The sequence below is a fragment of the Theropithecus gelada genome, chromosome 14, assembly GCF_003255815.1.
Source record: "Theropithecus gelada isolate Dixy chromosome 14, Tgel_1.0, whole genome shotgun sequence".
NCBI lineage: Eukaryota > Metazoa > Chordata > Mammalia > Primates > Cercopithecidae > Theropithecus > Theropithecus gelada.
The window spans coordinates 140,084-158,796 of record NC_037682.1 but is presented as its reverse complement, the minus strand read 5'-3'; the positions used below and the strand labels follow the sequence as shown (position 1 = coordinate 158,796).

Below are 18,713 nucleotides of genomic sequence, written 5' to 3'. Positions count from 1 at the left end.
TTTATTTGTGAAGTCACTGTGGATATTTTTAAAACAGAAATCTTCTGTGAAGCTCAGAACTTGAGGTCTCTAAGGGGCCTCCTCCGTCCAGAATCTGCCTGCATGGGAAGGGTCTAGGAACAGTCACGTCACCAGGCAGGGAGGCCCAAGGAGGCTACTGTGAGCACGGGACATGCCTGAGCTGGCTTAGGAAGGGGGATGGAGAGAGGGCGGATTTGGTGATTTGTGGGGTGGGGATGAGAGAGGGAGGGGTGGAGGGCTGAGAGAGCCACAGAGGGGAGCCGAACCGAAACCTTCTGCCGCATGGGAGGAGACTGAGGCCCAGGCAGAATCCAAAAGGACTTTATTTTCTGGCACTGGGAGGCACCCCTGAGGCCACAGCCTTTTCCCCAGGGTCCCAGGGCTGCTGGCAGGGGGTGTGGTCCTGCTGAGCAGAGGAGCGATCCCCCAGCCCTGGCCCCCGCTGTCCCTGTGATCCTGCACTCTGGGGTGGGAGCTACATATCATCCTTGGACACCAGGCAGTAGAAGTCTGTGCGGGCACTGTAGTTTCGCGAGCCGAGGTCCGAGACGTCCACTTCACTGCTCCGGCCCTCTCCCAGCGAGACCCCACTCGTGTGCGGTGGAGCTGATGGCTCTCCAAAGACAGGCCCCCGGACACCTGGGATGGGGAGACCGATACGCCTGAGGTGGCCACCCACAGCCTTGGCCCAGACCCACTGCCAGGGGCTGCCCCTGCTCACCCCCTGCTGTGATGGCCTGTGAGGCCCAGGAAGTTCCCAGGCAGACCGAGGGCCAAGCACCTCCCGGGCAGAGAGGTGGTGCAGGGGCCCTCGGTGCCAGGAAGAGTCCTCACCACCTGGGGCCCCCTCCAGGCCCTCTGCCCTGTGCCTCTCCCCACTCCGCCCTGTGCTGAGCTTCTCCAGTCGGAGAGTGGGGCTGGGCGGGCATACCCAGGTCTCCCTCAGGGTCAGGGTCCACCTCTGAGTCCAGGGCCCGGCCCTCCGGGACTCGGCCTCGAAGAATCAGCATGGGGTCCTTGTCGTCCTGGAGCTGCGTCTGGGGGTCTCCTTCCACCGGCCTGTAATGCACCTTCCGCGGCAGCGCCAGCTGTAGTTCTTTCCAAAACTCGGAGGAAGGAGTCTGGGGGCCAGGTTGGGGCGGTTCGCATGTGTGAACACCTCGGAAGCCCCTGGCGTTCTGGCCCCCAAGGGCACACCTGCAGCTGCCCATGGGTTTAACGTCCTTCAACAGCTATTCCGTGGCTCCGGGGCCCTCAAGGGCCGCTCCCCGAATCGGGGTCCCAGGCAGCGGAACCTCCCCCCAGGGCCCATTCAGAAAGCGTGGTGCCGCAGAGCTCCCCACGGAGGGGTCCCCGCCTGGAGCCCGGGCACCGCCCATCTCCAAACCGCCGCTCGCCCCGGCCCCCCCACGCCTGCTCCGCACCACGGAGCCGGGCCTCCAGAGCAGCAAGGTCACCAGGTGGCGGTGCTGGCGCAGCAGGCGGAGCGCCGGGTGCGCGGGGTCGCGCCTCTGGCCCTCGAAGGTGATGAAGATGGGTCTGCGGGTGAGCTCCAGCAGCCGGCACAGGCCCTCCCTGCGGGGCGGGACCGTCAGGGGGGTGGGTGCTAAGCTGGGTCCCACCCAGCCCCGCGCGGGACCCACCGGAAGCTGTGGCTGCACCAGGCCCGGCTCAGGAAGGCGTCGGAAAGCACCACGATGAGGCGGCGGCAGCGGCTCAGGTTCACCAGGAGGTCGGCGGAGGGCTCTGCGGGAGGGCGGGCGTCGGAGGTGCGGGGCGGGGGCGCAGGGGCGGGGGCGGGGCCCTGATCGGTGGGGCGGAGCTCGTGGTGGAGGCGGGGCTCGGGGTGGGCGGGGAATGGGGCGGAGCTCGGTGGTGGGGGCGGGGCTCCGGTGGGATGGTGGTGGGCGGGGCCTCTGGGGGCGGGGCCCGATTGTGGGGGCGGGACCTCTGGGGCAGGGCCCAGTGGGGCGGGCCCTGCGGGTGGGCGGGGCCCGGGATACCAGCGCGCGGCAGGAGGTCGCGGTCGTCCAGGAAGAGCTTGTAGCCCCGACGCCGCTCCAGCTGCGGCTTCAGGATGAAGTTCACGAACTTGCGGTCCTCTGGGCAGTCGCTGTAGGAGACGTAGGCGTCGTAGAGCTTCCCGTCTGTGGATGGCGGCCAGTCATCCCGGTGGCTCCTGAGGCGTTACTCCAGCCCTCGGGGTTCCCAACACCCCTAACCATCTCCCACGTGCACAGAGGCAGACCTGCCCCGGACTTTAACCCCAGCCGGGCCCGCACAGAGCCCCCTGGGGCTAACTCCTCCCCGCCCCACGCCTCCAAAGCTGAGCTCAGCAGCGCAATCTCAGGGAGGCCGTGGCGACCCCTCCTCGCGTCCACGCGGGCCCCACGCACCGTTCATCTCCACCTCCCCATATGCGTCCTGGTACCAGAGCAGCACGTTGAGACGGCACTTGACATAGAGCAGGGCAGCCAGCAGCAGGGTCAGCAGTACCAGGAGGGAGGCCAGCACCGCAGCCACGTGGCTTGTAGGGCCTGCCGATGGGCTGCCTGAGCCGCTGCCCCTCCAGCAGCCCCCAAGCCTCAAGGTCCCTGGGCCTCACTAGGTCTAGGTCCCCTCCTACCCTCCACCTGGGGAACCCCCATCACCAGCTCTCTGAAGAGTGAAGGAGGAGGAGCTGACGTTCTGGATGGAGCAGGCAAAGGCCCCGTAGACCTCAGCACTGGTCACATTGACCCCCAGGACGCTGGACACAAGCACCTCTGACAAGTTGGCCTTGTCCCTGGGGATACCAAGCCAGGGTCAGGGTCGGCCGTGGATACCAGTGGACACCCCAGAACCCCACCTGTCTGGGTTCGCCCAGGGAGGCTGCAGAATTGGGCCTCCTGGGTGGTTCTTGGGCCTTAAGCCAAGAGAAGTGACCTGAACCTGGAAGGGGTCCAGATTGGTTTCAGAACAGCCGTCCCAGTCCTGGGTCTGGGGCCTAGAGGTCCTCTGATCACAGGCTTGGCCAGATGGTCAGCGTTCATTCAGGCCCTAGACTTTGCTGACACCCATAGCCCTGGGCAGTTACAAAGTGTGTGTCTACAGGGGCCATGCGGACCCGAGGGTCTGTCCCTGACATCACTGACCCTCCATCTGGGTCCACAGAGACACTCTGGTCATGTCATGTCTGGCCAGGTGGTTACAGACCCAGGCATTGGTCAGGGAGACCACTGCCCTTGGCATGTCTGAGAGGTCACTCTGACCCTGGATACCCAGGTCTCTTACCAGGAGTACTCGTGGAGGCTGTAGTGGCCCCCATTTCCCAATGGAAGCCCATCTTTCAGCCACTGGACTGAAGGCAGGGAGCAGTGGGGCCCAGAGACTACCCAAGCCGTGCAGTTCAGAGCCACTGAGCTGCCCAAGGCAGGCCTCAGCACCTGGTCTTCAGACGGGGAGAGGAAGTCAGGGGCCTTATCACAGACACCTGAAGAGAGAGGACACAGTGGGTCAGCTGTGCCAGGGTGCCTGGCCCTGCCACGTCCACAGTGGTCCGTGGTGCAGGAAGAAATAAGGCCTCTGTGTGGCTTGGCAGTCACACCATGTCTGCCCATGAGTCCCATGAGGACAGGCTTAGCACTTGGCACGTCTTTCCCCAGTAGTGGCCAGGCTTTGTGTGTTCCACCCACCCTGTGCTGAGGGGGCAGAGAGCAGTGGCCAGTCACAGTTGAGCTGCCTCAGGCCCACACTCAAGCCCCATCTGGCTGCTTGTCCACCCAGGACGTGAGTCCAGCCCCCCATTTCCCAGATGCACCTGTTGCCCACCCCTGGTGACACCGTGAGGCCTGTCTCAGAGGAGGGGCCAGGCACTGTGCCCCTCAGCCTGGCCTGCCTCTGCTGGGGGATCTGCAGACAGTGTAGGCGCCAGTGGGTTTGGGGACCCAGATGCCCAGTGTGCCAGCACCTTCCACCTGGATGGGCAGAGCTGGGAGCCTGGAGCAGCTGGCCTCATTCTTGCCTCAGGGGTCTTGGGGCCCTCTGCTCCTGGCCACAGGCAAGCCCTCCTCACCACCTGAGGCCTGAACTTGTTCATCTTTACATCAGGGTGATGAGCCCTAGTGGGAGGGAGACTGCCATCTTCTCAGTGGGGTATGGTCTCCTACCAGCTCACATCTGCCACACCCCTGCTGTGGGCCCCAGCAGTGCCCACTCCTAGTATTCCTGGGCTTTACTGACCTCATGAGCCTGGTCTGAGGCAGGAGAGGGTACAGGGCTCATCCTCACCACTCGCCCTGGTTTCAGGGCCAAGGGCCCAGGGGGAGGGGTGAGCAGGGGCCTTTGTACCCCCGGCATGTGGCCAGGCAGAGCGCCTGGGACAAGAGAAGGATGCACAACGTGAAGCTAGCCTGAGGGGCAGGAGGTGGGAGTGGGAACTCAAGCCCATCCCTCTCTGACCTGCCTACCTGGCATGGTGCTGAGCCAGGGCCTCCTCGGGGCAGGCTGGGCTCCAGGGTCACCCCCGGCTCCACCGGGCTCCTCGGCCGAGCAGACTGATCCAAGAGCTGGGCAGGACTCCTCTCTGTCCTTGCAGTCAGCTGGACAGGGCACCTGGATGGGTCAGAGGCTGCCGCCATCCCCAGGGAACAAGTTAAACAGGAACAGGATGAGTTAACCAGTAACTGCCGGCCACAGACAGCACTGGCCCTGACCAGATGCCACCTTGAGCAGCCACATGGATGCTGGCAGAGTTCTCAGAGGCCAGCAGGTGTCTCTTTGAGCCCCTTACATGTGGCCAGAATGGGCATCACCTCATGCAGCCCAGGGCCACAGGGAGGAGCCATCAAGTCCAGGACCACCTCCACCGGCCCTGGGGCCACCATGATGACCCCAGGGTGCAGTGGACGTACACCAGGTGGGACCCTGTCTCCTGAGACGGCAGTTGGCTTCACTCCTGGCTGTCCCCTTCAATGGAGCTGCCACTGCAGGGGGTGCTGCAGTGCCAGAGACACAGCCTGGCCTTGGGGCAGGGGTGAGTGATGTGCCCTATAACATGGGGGGCCCATCTCTGACCACGTCTGGATGCAGCCAGGGGGTGGGTGCCCAGCTCTGACTCATGTCTGGATACAGCCAGGGGGTGGGTGCCCAGCTCTGGCCATGTCTGGATACAGCGGGGGTGGGGGGTGCCCAGCTCTGGCCATGTCTGGATGCAGACAGGGGGTGGGTGCCCAGCTCTGGCCATGTCTGGATGCAGTCAGGGGGTGGGTGCCCAGCTCTGGCCATGTCTGGATACAGCCGGCGGGGGGTGCCCAGCTCTGGCCACGTCTGATACAGTCAGGAGTGCACATGAGCACAGACACCTCGAAACGCCTCGGGAACCTCAGCTTAGCCTCGCCCTGCGGTTGTGAGGCCGGAGGGTGAGCGGGGCCCAGTGGGGATATAGGTCCCGGGTCCTGGGCCCTTTCCCAGCCCGTAGCAGCAGCCGCACACACCTCAAGTCTCCCAAAGCTCCTCAGTGAGGTAGCCGCAGGGAGGAGCCCAGAGCCTCTTCCTTGGCAGCCCAGGGCCCTGAGGGCCTCTCCTCACTGGGTACCACAGGGTCACCCTGTTTATCCAACAGGCACTGACTGTCTATGCCTCTCCCTGCTGCAGGGACACAGTGGAAGTGGGGATGTGGGGATCAAGCCTAAGGTTCTTGCACCCCAGCTCCCTCAGGATTCCTCCCCGCTAAGGCCCCAGAGGCGGTAGCAGGGACAGTCCTCTTAGCCTGCCACCTATTCCCTCTGCATGGGTGAAGCACAGTCAGAGGCCCAGGTTTGCTGTTTGGCAGTTTCCTCGGGAACCAACATGGCATGGGGTGCACTCCCATGGGGGATGGCAAGGGGGTCCTTGAAGAAGCCCTTGCGGTGGAGGACAGTCCAAGGAAAGTCTTTGACCCAGGGGAAACACCCACTGAGGGTCCTTAAAACACACACTTCCCAGGCCACCAACTCCTCACAGCAAGCACAGGAGGACACACCCCCAGCCCAGCAGAACCCCCGGCATCTCCTGCAGTGCCTCCATGACTGCCCCAAGCTCAGACCTCAAAGTCCTCCCTCCAAAACAGCCTCATAGCCTTCTGGAAGTCAAGGGCAGACTGCCAGGATATGAGCACAGCAAGAAAGTAGGTGCCCTCCCCTGCACCCTCTCCCCTGCCCACCTTCCCCTGCACCCTCTCCCCTGCACCCTCTCCTCTGCCTGCCTCCCCCTGCACCTTCTCTCCTCCCCACCTTCCCCTGCACCCTCTCCTCTGCCTACCTTCCCCTACACCCTCTCCTCTGCCTACCTTCCCCTGTACCCTCTCCCCTCCCTACCTTCCCCTGCACCCTCTCCTCTGCACACCTTCCCCTGCACCCTCTCCTCTGCCTACCTTCTCCTGCACCCTCCCCTGCACACCTTTCCTTGCACCCCCTCCCCTCCCTACCTTCCCCTGCACCCACTCCTCTGCCTCCCCTCCCCTGCACACATCACATACACACAGCCCTCTGCCCAAGCACACCTGCACTGAGCTTCAGTCTCAGCCCGTGTGCACGCTTGCACCTCCCACACAGCACACTTCCTACCACACACACCTCCCATTACCACTGCACAGAGCTTAGGCTGCAGACCCCTCACACACCTTCTGAGTATATACAACACCCATTGCAACACTTGTCACAGAGCCCAGGACCACAGGCACCCCACAGCACACACACTGTACCTCACACCCACCCTTGGCTGCTGATGCCACACTCACAGCCTCCTGCTCTCCCGCACTCTCTCACACACACATACACACATGCATGCATGGGTCTTGTGCACCGCAGGCCTCCTCTCAGCCAGGCCCTGACACAGGCTCACTCAGAGCAACAGGGAAGGTACAGAGTCACCTGGTTCCCGTTCTTTCCTCCGGGGGGCAAATGTTGGTCATTGATGTGCCTTTGGGAGCAAACTCTCGCCTCCGCTGGGTCCCAGTGAGTGTCCACAGCACCAAGGCTGCTCTGGGTGCATCACCAAGCGCGGTGGGGACCTGGCTTGTGTTTATGTGTATTTTAATCAGAACTTTCCTGTAGCTTCCTGGCCTTGCAGTCACATCCTCTCCTAAACCTAAACCCCACCCAGGCACCCACCCCTTCCCTAGGCGGGCGGGAGGACGGGCAGTTGGTGGTTCTCACCCCGCCTGCCCCAGCTCTTCCTGTAGCTCTGAGTCAAGCGGCTCCTTCCTCTGGGGCCCGCCCCAACCCACCCAGGCACGGCACTTTCCTCTGTGCTGTGTGTGTGTGTGTTTGTGTTGTGTGTGTGTGGTGTTGTGTGTGTGTGGTGTGTGTGTGTTGTGTGTGTGTTGTGTGTGTTGTGTGTGTTGTGTGTGTGTGCTGTGTGTGTGCGCTCTGTGTGTGTGTTGTGTGTGTGGGGTGTGTGTGTTGTGTGTGTGTGCTGTGTGTGTGTGTTTTGTGTGTGTGTTGTGGGGTGGGGGGGTGCTCAAAGGGGCAGGTTCCGGGGGTAATGGGTGGGGGGTCCTGTGTGTGTTGTGTGTGTGTGTTGTGTGTATGTGTGTGTGTTGTATGTGTGTTGTGTGTGTGCTGTGTGTGTTTGTGTTGTGTGTTGCTGTGTGTGTTGTGTGTGTGTGTTGTGTGTGTGTGTGTTGTGTGTATGTGTGTGTGGTGTGTGTGTGTTTGTGGTGTGTGTGTGTGTGTGTGGTGTGTGTGTGTGTGTGCTGTGTGTGTGTGTTTTGTGTGTGTGTTGTGGGGTGGGGGGGTGCTCAAAGGGGCAGGTTCCGGGGGTAATGGGTGGGGGGTCCTCCAGCCGGAAGACCCCAGCCAGGGCCATCGTGCGCACACACAAGGAGGACGGGGGACCGTGCAGCCTCCCCGGTGCCACTAGGGCTCACACTCAGGAGCCAAGGGGCCAGCCGGTTTGCTCTCCGGTGTGCCTCTGACCTCTGACCCGGGGAACGGGACCTTCAGAAACTTCAGTCAACAATGGGGCTCCCCAGAGCTCGTCAGCCCTCTCCCGGTCCCTCTCCCAGGCCCCGCATGGGTGAGCAGTTGCGAGGGGCTATGGCATCTTGCGGACCTTCCCTTCAGGCTGGGGTGGGAGGGCGGCGCCCCCTTTTCCAGATAAAGAGCAAACACAGGTGGCTGAGGATCCTGGCTCAGAGCAGGTGAGGGGCAGACGGCATCTCCTGTTGTCACCACACGGACACCCCCCAGGTTGACCTGGGACTCGGGACCCAGTGACCGGTGGCTCGTGCTGCCCACACAATCAGACAAGGGTCTCCTTTGGCCCCTGGCCCTGCCCTCAGCCACATGGGGGGACGGCTTCATCATGGAGGGGCTGCCCTCCAGCCTCCTGGCCCTGGCTAGGCAGCCCCACAGCAGCTTTCTCCAGGTACTTACCTGCCTGGGTCCCAGCCCTGCTAGGACCCTCCTGTGTCCGGGCACTCAGCCTAGGGTGATGGTGGACCTTGGGCTCAGGATCGTAAAGAGCTGGACGGACAGCATCCCTTCCCCCACAGAGCCTGGTACCAGCCCCTCCTAGAAGTGGGCCCTTGGAAGCCCCTCAGGAAGGTTCTCCCCACACTGCAGGTCAGGAAGCAGGCACAGCAGAGCCCAGGGCACCCCCGCAGGAAGCGGGAGCAGGGCCTCCAGCACAGGCCCCGGGGTCAGCCGCCAACGCCGAAGCCCGGGCTGGGCGGCTGCTCTGTGCACCGGTCTCGGCGTCACCATCTCTCAGGGCTGGCTTGAGGTGACTTGGCACCCCCTCCTTCCCTCTCTCTGCTAAAGTCCTCCGTCCCCGAGCCCCCAAGTCCACCGTCCAGGGTGAGCATGAAAACCCACAGTCTCCGACCCTCGCCCGCACAGCTCTTTCGAGGCGCCCAGAATCTCGGTCCAAGCCTGGCCCTGGTCGCCTCGCACTGCCCACCGCACTCTGCTGGGCACCCTGAGGTCCTTAGAAAGCGCCAGCTCCTCCCGCCCTCAGACCCAGCCAGCGCCCTCGGTGCGCGGCCGCCCCTGCCCGGTGGGTTCGGTGCTCAGCACCCAGCAGCCTGCGGGTGACTCCCGCTCAGCTCGGACGCGCCGCCCCTCCGCTCCCCGCGCGCGCTGGGCCCCCTGCGCCGGTCCTGAATCAGGAACGTGGGCAACAGGCCGAGGGGCTCCGTTTCGCTCCCCTACCTAGTGCCCACATGCGCCCTGGGCACCCTCCAGGTGCGGAGGGCGGAGGACTGGGACGCGCGCGGGGGGCGGGCACGGGGGTGCGGCTCGGGGCGCTCGGCCCGGGCAGAGGCGCGCGGATGGCGGAAGCTCCACCCGGCGCCCGGCGAGCTCGGGCCCCAGCCTGACTCTTGGTCCGCCCTCGGCGCCTCAGGAAGCCTCGAGCTGGGATCCCGGCTTGGGGTACCGAGGTGGGATCCCCGCGAGCCTCGGCGCTCCTCGCCACGCTCTGTTCTGCGCCGAGGGTCACCAAAAAGCCGCTGACCACGTCCGGCAGAGGAAAGGGCGGCCCCCGCCCCCTTCGCCCACTTTCCTCCCTTCCCCCAGGCCTGGAAGGGGCCAGGACGCGGGCGAGCTCGGGCTTCCGGGCGACGCGGGAACCTCCCCGGCCCCGAGCCACTTCCTGAGAGACCGCGCCCGGGGACCAGCAGCGCCCCGGGCCCCCGATTCCAGGCCTGCAGCGGCTCTGGGAGGACAGCGACCTCCACTCACCTTCGCGGGTCTGATCGCGACCGCCACTCACCTGCCGCCAGGACTTGGGCTCGCGCGGGGCGGGGGCGGGGCAGCTCACCTGAGCCAGGTGCGCAGCGGCAACAGCCCCGGCGGCGGCAGCAGGTGCGGCCCCGCCCCGCAGCCAGGGCGGGGGCGGACCCCAGCGTCCCGCTCTGCGCCCCGCTCTGCGCGGGAGGCTGGCGCTGGAGGCTGCGCTGCTGCCCGGGAGCCGCTGCCAGTGGCCAAACCAGCCCAGCCAGCCTGCAGAGCCCCGGAGCCCCAGAGCCTTGGGGACTCTTTGGAGCGTCCACCACCCGCAGGGTTCTGCGCGCCCGCCCCTACCTCTTCCCTTTCCTCCAGGAAGCCTGTCTTGACCCCCACCTCACCCCCAAGTGACCCTGATGTCTTCTCTTGCTACCCTCAACACCCCAGGTGCAGGGAGGAGAGGACTCCCACAGGCGCCCCTCCCTTGGAAGCCCATGGAAAACCGGAGAAGGGACAGGTGGCCTGCGGCGCCCTCACCTGGTTCCAAACCTTCCACACTCTGGGTCTCAGTTTCCCATCTAGCCCTGAGGGCAGATATAATCCACCCGGGACCCAGCCAGGCCAGGAAAGCAAGACAGACAGGTTTAATTTTATTACAGAAGCCGCTGCTGGCTGAAGGGAACAGGCCAGCAAGGTGGGCTCAGGCTACCCCCAATAGCCAGGATGGGGGCATGGCCGGATCTGGCGCCTAGAAGTCAGAGGGAGGCCCAGGAAACTTGCGCCAGTTTTCCTGCCTTGTGGCTGCCTGAAGAGCCCCCTACTCCCAGTTCTGTGGGTGCCCGGAATCACCCAGAGTTCAAGTCAGGTCTGTGCCAAGCCTGAGAGCCCCCACAAAGACCGAGCAGGCGGAACAGGCCGGCGGCTCCCAGATGCCCTGAACATACAGGGGACTCCTGTGGCCCCCCATAGGCATGGCCTTCTTACAGCACCCCTCAACACGCATAGCGGTGAGCTGGTGGGAGGTGCTGGTGGTGGCACCGTCTCAGCTCCTAGTGGCCTCTAGACGGGCTCTGGCCCTACACGTCTGTGCTCCTGGCACTGAAGATGGAGGTTGGGGTGGGATCAGCGGGCATCGGGGGCTGAGAGCCTGCCCCCACCCTGCCCAGCCTCTGCCTTCCATACCACATCTTCTCACGCAGCCTCTGGTACTTCACCTCCAGAACCTTGTTCTTCACTGACTGAGGGACGTCGGGCACGAACCAGGCCGCAATGAGCTTGATGCACAAAGCCACATGCTAGGGGCAGCACAGGAGAGGTCCGGCAGGATCAGGCGCCAGCAGGCATTTGGGGGTTCCGGGCCGGGGAGGAGGGCTGGAGAGAGAACTGCCCAGACCCACTCCAAGGCCTCTCCCGGTTCCGGCTCACCTCAAAGAGGATGACGAAGGCCAGGCGGATGGCCAGGAGGAACCAGAACTGCTCGGAGAAGTTGTAATCGGGGGGATTGCGGTAGTCCCTGTATCTGGGGTAAGGAAGTACCTGAGGTCAGGGGTCGGGAGTTCAGAGGGCATTCTTGGGGGATGGGAAGTTCCAAACCTGCACAGAGTCACGTTTTCTGAGCCCTCAATCCTATCGGGGTCCTGGAAGTCCTTGGTGTGGAAGACGGACAGGCTGTGGTTGACGTAGCCCTTGAGGCAGCTGGGGAGAGGGGAGAAGAGTGTGGGGTGGGGTGTCTTCCAGGGCGGCCCCTTCAGGCCCCAGGGTGCTTCTAGCTTGTGTTATGGAGCAAACAGTGAGGTGGGGGCCACACCACAGACTGCCTCCAGTGGAATGGGGCTCCCAGCCCAAGCACATCTTCACATCCAGGGGCTTGGGGGTGCTGTGGGGACTCTGGACATCGCCAGCCACTTTCCCTGCCAGGGACTGACCCTGGGGACCCAGTCTGGCTTGGTGGTTCCTCCAGATCAGAGAGCTGGATAAATCAGAAGAGGACATGCGGAACCTCACATCGGGAGGGACCCGTTCTGGCAGGGCCTGCTCAGGAGGCAGCCAGGTCTGGGAACTTCACCCCCAACTGCAGTCCTGGCCAGTCATCCCTGACCTCCAGCGCAGGGCCTGCAGTCAGTGGGCACAGGGCAGGGGCCACCCCCAGGCCCCAGCCTCATTAAAGCCCCAGGGGGTATTGACAGATCCAGCCGTTCCCAGGAGAGACAGTCTGGCTTTCCCCGGGGCTTGGCTGTCGTGGGGCCAGTTTCTCCTCGGGGTCTCCAGACACCGTGAGGCCTTACTCGACGGTGGAGTTGGCTTCTTTCAGGCATGGGCTATAGCGGTACTTGTAGACCATGCGGGGGATGAACTCAGATGTGAAGGCGATGACCAACCCGTTGGCAATGACCGCCAGCACACCGATGGTCTCCAGCACCTGCAGCCAGGTCCCTGCGCCAGAGCAGTGGACAAGCGGTCTGACTCGTCTCCCTCGGCTGGTTCTGCCCCCACCCCCACCCCGGCCAACGACGGGCCTGCCATGTCTCTGTGCATGGTGTCCCATTGCAGCCCTAGGGCCACAGTATTCACGAGGAAGTCCCCAGCCATGGCAGAGCATGGCCTCCGCGCTCCTGCACCCCTCACCCTGACGTGGACAGGGAGGGACCCAGGACCCTCATCCCTCCATCTTCCTGAACTTCTCCCCCAAGCCGCTCCACCTCGTGGGTTCCCACCCCAGGGTAAGACCTTGTAACCTGGGCCCCAAGACTGGGGGCCTCCCTAACACCTCTCTGCCTTTCCCCACATCCAGCGCCCCAGCCCCTGTGGCACCCCTGCTGCCTGTCCGTCTCAGCGTGACCGGCTGCTCTGTTCCTGCCCCAGCCACTGGCAGAACCTGGGTCCCGCTTGGGGACGTCAAGCCCCTCCGTGAGATCCTGAAGGTTTGTGGGAGGGGCCTACAAAGCGCCCCGCCCCGCCCCGCCCACTCTGGGACCCTCCCACCCAGGCTCAGCCCACATCCGAGGCCGAGGCCATCCGAGGAGGGCTGGGGGCTGTCTGCGGTGTGAGATCACAGACTATGTCCAGCTGAGCCGGCGTGGCCAGCGGGAAGCCCACAGGCCTGAGGCCGCCCGGTTCCCACCCATCCTGCACCCGCGGGGCCTGACCGATGTCCTTGGCCTTGCGCGGCACCAGGCGCCGCTGCAGCCAGACCATCTTGATGGCGTCGAGGCGGATCTCCACGAGGTTGCTGAAGAGCGCGAGCAGCGGCGCCAGCGGGAAGGCGGCCACGAAGATGGTGGTGAAGCCGTACTGGATCACTGCGGGGCGGGGGTCAGGCTCGCCGGCGCCCCGCGCTCGTGGCCGTGGACCCCCGCCCCGCATTAGTCTCCGCGAACCCCCGCCCCGCAGCGCCCACGCACTCATCTCCATGAACTCGTCGAACAGGCTGAAGATGTTGACAGAGTTCAGAAGGTAGTTGCGCCGCCAGTCCCTGAGCTCGGGGTCCCGGAGCAGGTGCCCGGCCTTGGAGGCCCGCAGAGAGCGGAACTTGTGGGTCACCCACCTGCGGGGAGAGCTGCGTGGCGGGGAGGGCGCAGGGGCGGAGGGGCCGGGGGCTCCCGGGGCTGGGCGGGGTCGGCACTCACGGGACCAGGTACTCCGCGCAGTTGCTGAGTGTCTGCTTCAGGCCCATGATGATGGCCATCTGCACGAACAGGTCCATCATGCAGCCGCTGGCGTGGCACTGCGGGGCCAGAGAGGAGGGGTCAGGGAGGGGTCCTGGGGGAGGGCAGGGGGGCAGGTCCACCATGCAGCTGCTGAGGTGGCACTGCGGGGCCAGACGGGGGAGGGGATCAGGGAGGGGTCCTGGGGGACGGTCAGGGGAGCAGTGACCTGAAGCCTGGGGGCGACTGACCTCTTCCAGCTTCCACAAGCCTGCCAGGCGCGTGGACTTCCCGGGGTGGCCGTTGATCCTGGGGGGGAAGGGGAGGTCTGGGGCACTGCAGGCCTGCCTCGGACAGGGTGGGTGCAGCAGGACAGAAGCAGGGAGGAAAGAACAGGCAGGGCAGGCCCTCAGGTGAGCGGGGCACAAGTGCTCACATCCAGGTGAACCACACCCACACGTGGACGCGCACACACACACACACACACACACACAGGGGAGGCCACAGGCTCCCAAATGAACCGCACCTGCATGTGGGCGCACACACACACACACACGAACACACACACACACGGGGAGGCCACAGGCTCCCAAATGAACTGCACCTGCATGTGGGCGCACACACACACACAGGGGAGGCCACAGGCTCCCAGATGAACCGCACCCGCATGTGGGCGCACGCACACACACACACACACAGGGGAGGCCACAGGCTCCCAGATGAACCGCACCCGCATGTGGGCGCACACACACACACGAACACACACACACACAGGGGAGGCCACAGGCTCCCAGACAAACCGCATCTGCACGTGGGCACGCACACACACACACACACACACACAGGCGAGGCCACAGGCTCTAACACGTGCTCCAGACACTGTCTGTTACAGGTGGCCTCAGTTTCTCCCCCTGGAAATGGCACATTGGGTTATTTTGTGTTTAAAATCACTTGCTTTCCATAATATGAGAAATACATGAACTATCTTAAACCAAAAGTCAGGCTCGTGGTCAGTGGTGAAATCCGAAAGCATTCCTATTGTAGCTCACGACAACCGGTATTTAACACGGTTCTGGAATTCCTTGCAAATCAGCAAGAGAAATATAAAGTATAAATAGTATACATTTGCAAAGGAAACAATGGCTCTTTTTAGAAAACATGATTATATACCTGGAAAATCAAAATAAAACAACTGAAAGGCTGGGTGGATAAATCAATCGGGTGCTCAAGTGGATACAAAGTGAGCATCCGGCAGCACTGGCTTGTCTGTGTGGGAAAAAGCTGCAGGGAAACGTGGCGTGAGAAAGCATCGGTCGCCTGCAGACACCAGCACCAGTTATACCATAACGAGACTGAACTACTAAGGAGCATGAAAGACTTGCGTGGAGAACCTTGTTCTTCCATAAGAAAATGCAGGAGGTATTTGTAGTCAGAGCGAGGGGCCACAAAGATGTCCACGTGCTCATTCTTGGAGCCTGTGACCACGTTCTTACCTGGCAAAGGAATTTTATCTCACATGGCAGATGGGATTAAGGCTGCGAATCAGCTGGCTTTAAGATGGGGAGATTATCTCGGGTTATCTGGTTTTCCCGGTGTAATCACAGGGGTCCCTCCATGGGGACAGGGAGCAGCTGGGAGCTGGCCTGACTCAGAAGGACTCAGGAGTCAGGAGGACTCAGCCCCACACTACAGGCTCTGCAGGGGGAGGAGCAGCCATGCACCAAGGAGAAGTTGAAAATGAAATCTCCCCTGGGGCCTCCAGAAGGAGCCCAGCCCTGCTAACCCCTTGGTTTTCAGCTGGTGGGACTCATCTGGGACTTGTGGCCTGCAGAGCTGGGAGGTAATAATTTGACTGTTTGAAGCCACTAAGCTGTGGTCATTTGTTATGGTAATTTTCTTGGAAATAACGTATCATTTCACTTCTACAATCTTAAGACAAGTCCCACGGTCCCACAGAATTTTTTTTTTTTTTTTTTTTTTTTTTTGAGACAGAGTCTTGCTCTGTCGCCCAGGCTGGAGGGCAATGGCGCAATCTCGGCTCACTGCAACCTCCGCCTCCCGGGTTTAAGTGATTATCCTGCCTTAACCTCCTGATTAGCTGGGATTATAGGCGTGCACCACCACGTCCAGCTAATTTTTGTATGTTTAGTAGAGACGGGGTTTCACCCTGCTGGCCAGGTTGGTCTCAAACTCCTGACCTCATGATCCGTCCACTTCAGCCTCCCAAAGTGCTGGGATTACAGGCGTGAGCCACCGTGCCCAGCCGGTCTCACAGAATTTTTAGGTAATTTGACAAAATGATTCTGACATTCATCTGAAAGAATGAACATACGTAAATAACCATTAAAAAGGTAGAAAAGAAGAGTGATGGACAGCAGCTAGCCCCACCCTACAGTAAGGCATAAAGCAAGAATACCCAACACGGCAAGGGGCTAGCCCTGGACTTGTCAGAATCCATGAAAAGACAATATATAAGCAAAGAATGGAATTTGGTGTATGATGAAGAAGGCATTTCAAACAGGCTTCCCTCATTTCAAACAGGCTTCCCTCCTCTGCCCCTTGCAGCAAAACAAATTCCTTACAAGTCAGGGATTTGAACGTTTAAGGTTTTTTTTTTTCTTTCTTTCTTTCTTTCTTTTTTTTTTTTTTTGAGACAGGATCTCTGTCACTCAGGCTGGAGTGCAATGGTGAGATTATGGCTCACTACAGCCTCCACCTCCCTGGCTCCAGTGATCCTCCCACCTCAGCCTCCCAAGTAGCTAGGACTACAGGCCCACACCACTACACCCAACTAATATTCTATTCTTTGTAGAGATGTGCGGTGGGGGCTGGTGGGGGCAGTGGCATGAAAAAATAGAACCATAAAGGAACATATTGTCAAAAAACATATTCCCATGTAGTGTAGCATGGGAAACCAGATACATTTTCACCTCTGTTTTCCAAGAGACCCCCTGTGCAAAGAGGCACTGCCTAGAACTAAGCTCTAGAGCCAGACTTTGGGGTTTTTATCTGTTCCACCACCCACTGGCTGTGTGTCCTAGAGATAGTTTCTTAACCTCTCTGATTCTCAGTCATCTAATCTGTAGATCAGCTGTGCCCTATAGGGCTACTGTGCAGATTAAATGAGTTAATGATAGAATGTGTGAGTGTGCAATGGATGTAGCTACTATTATGCCACTCCTCAAGATTAATCAATATGTTCAACTGTGGGCCGGGTCCAGTGGCTCACACCTGAAATCCCAGCATTGGGAGACTGAGGCAGGCAGATCACTTGAGGTCAGGAGTTCAAGACCTGACTGGCCAACATGAAGAAACCCTGTCTCTACTAAAAATACAAAAATTAGCCAGGCGTGGTGGTGTGAGCCTGTAGTCCCAGCCATTATAAAGACCCATCTCATCCATCGAGAAAAATCAGTTCAGATCTTGGGTCTTTAATATGAATGAATACCCACAAAGGTTTACTCACAAGAGGGAAACCACCTGTGTAACAGGAGGATAATGATTAAAAACCAAAAATGGACCCTTTGGGAAACAAGAGATAATCAGGAAATCCTGATAATCCTCTTCAATCCTGATTGAAATCCTCAAGAAAATAAAAACACAGATGGGATGCTGTGAATAAAAAATAAATAGGGAACAAAAAACACTCTTAGAAATTAAGACTTTAATAGTTAAATGTAAAACAAAGAAATCAATGGATGGAGAAAAAGGCAAAGTGAAGGAAATCTCCCCAGATGTTACAGGAGGAGACAGAGAGACGGGACGCGTGGGCAAAAAAGGTGAGGAGCGTGGTCAACAAGCCCGCAAGGACCAGAAGCTCCGTGAAGAGAAAGCAGAAGGAAACATTTTTAAAACCAAACCTGAGGGAAAAAAGTATTTAAAAAAGAAGAAAATTTAAGGAGCCTAGACAGGACACAGGATTTCAATGGGAAGGGCTCACCGATTACCCAGCACAGTGATAAAGAAAAACCCACCCCTGTATTGGTCCCCAGTTTAAAGAGAAGGTCCTAGAGCTTCCAGAAGGAAAAAAGTAGTATTGGTCCCCAGTTTTTGTTTGTTTGTTTGTTTGTTTTTGAGATGGAGTCTCGCTCTGTCGCCCGCGCTGGAGTGCAGTGGCACGATCTGAGCTCACTGCAAGCTCCGCCTCCCGGGTTCCCGCCATTCTCCTGCCTCAGCCTCCCGAGTAGCTGGGACTACAGGCGCCCGCCACCTCGCCAGGCTAATTTTTGTATTTTTAGTAGAGACGGGGTTTCACCATGTTAGCCAAGATGGTCTCAATCTCCTGACCTCGTGATCCACCTACCTCGGCCTCCCAAAGTGCTGGGATTACAGACATGAGCCACTGTGCCCGGCCATTGGTCCCCGGTTTAGAGAGAAAGTCCTAGAGCTTCCAGAAGGAAAAAAGTAGAAGGCCTAGGAAGGAATGAAAATCAGGTTTTCCACACACTTCTCACCAGTCGCTTTGTGTGTTAGAAGGCAACAGAGCAGTGCCTTTCAAGTTCTAGAAGGACATTTATTTTGAACTTAGATTGCTATACCCAGCCATGTCAATCACATGCGAGGGTAGAATAAAGACATTTTTAGACATAGAAGAATTCAGAAAGTTTACCTCCCAAATATACTTTTTTTAGTGAAAAAGAGCAAAAACCAAGAAAGAAGATGGCTTGGGAATTCAGGAAATAGTGGCCCTAACCCAGGAAAGTAACAGAAACAAGTCCCAAGAAAACAGCCGTGAAAGAGACCCAGAGAGCAACCTGCCAGGCATGGGTAGGAGAGTGGAGGGCTCCCAAGGAAGGTCTGGAAGAAAAGGGAGTCTGTGCAATACATGGTACACCGTAGAGAGGCTGGATAAAATTGAGGATATGATAAAGGCATTCAAGAAAAAAAAGGAACTAGAAACCCCAGGACTGGGCAGGAGAGTGGAGGGCTCCTGAGAAGATTTCCGGAAGAAAAGGGACTCCATGTAATACACAGAGATGGATCCCAGCAGATGGATTGGAAGGCAGACAAAAAAAAAAAAAAAAAGATAAAGAAACTCCAGGAAAAACACAGAGCTGTACAATAAATGTTATAAATATGACGCAAACTAAACCATACCATGATTTTAAGAAACTGACAGTTGGCCGGGCGCGGTGGCTCAAGCCTGTAATCCCAGCACTTTGGGAGGCCGAGACGGGTGGATCACGAGGTCAGGAGATCGAGACCATCCTGGCTAACACGGTGAAACCCCGTCTCTACTAAGAAATACAAAAAACTAGCCGGGCGCGGTGGCGGGCGCCTGTAGTCCCAGCTACTCGGGAGGCTGAGGCAGGAGAATGGCGTGAACCCAGGAGGCGGAGCTTGCAGTGAGCTGAGATCC

The 18,713-nt window shown here is 60.0% G+C and overlaps 2 protein-coding genes across 4 annotated transcripts in view; both read right to left on the bottom strand.

The window, feature by feature from the left end:
• Window positions 1-326: 326 nt before the first annotated feature.
• Window positions 327-9,828, bottom strand: SIGIRR (single Ig and TIR domain containing). 3 transcript variants are annotated; one of them, XM_025356342.1, is made up of 10 exons: window positions 9,726-9,828; window positions 4,470-4,630; window positions 3,295-3,493; window positions 2,673-2,806; window positions 2,418-2,558; window positions 2,025-2,168; window positions 1,665-1,767; window positions 1,446-1,596; window positions 953-1,142; window positions 327-660 (listed from the first exon to the last, which is right to left on the bottom strand). In XM_025356342.1, the coding sequence occupies exons 2-10, from the start codon at window positions 4,474-4,476 to the stop codon at window positions 497-499; spliced, it is 1,233 nt and encodes a 410-aa protein (XP_025212127.1). In that variant the 5' UTR covers window positions 4,477-4,630; window positions 9,726-9,828; the 3' UTR covers window positions 327-496. The 3 variants fall into 3 exon arrangements, with proteins under 3 accessions (XP_025212127.1, XP_025212125.1, XP_025212124.1); XM_025356340.1 differs by having other exon boundaries at window positions 9,757-9,828; XM_025356339.1 differs by lacking the exon at window positions 9,726-9,828 and adding an exon at window positions 6,912-7,089.
• Window positions 9,829-10,347: 519 nt separating this feature from the next.
• ANO9 (anoctamin 9) overlaps window positions 10,348-18,713 on the bottom strand; it is a 14,057-nt gene continuing 5,691 nt past the window's right edge. Inside the window, exons 10-17 of the mRNA XM_025357055.1 lie at window positions 13,606-13,663; window positions 13,337-13,434; window positions 13,112-13,254; window positions 12,857-13,009; window positions 11,996-12,143; window positions 11,304-11,405; window positions 11,136-11,229; window positions 10,348-11,005 (exon numbers count right to left, since the gene is read on the bottom strand). Of these exons, the coding sequence (XP_025212840.1) occupies window positions 10,787-11,005; window positions 11,136-11,229; window positions 11,304-11,405; window positions 11,996-12,143; window positions 12,857-13,009; window positions 13,112-13,254; window positions 13,337-13,434; window positions 13,606-13,663 (1,015 nt within the window). The 3' untranslated portion in view covers window positions 10,348-10,786. The remainder of the gene's footprint in view (window positions 11,006-11,135; window positions 11,230-11,303; window positions 11,406-11,995; window positions 12,144-12,856; window positions 13,010-13,111; window positions 13,255-13,336; window positions 13,435-13,605; window positions 13,664-18,713) is intronic.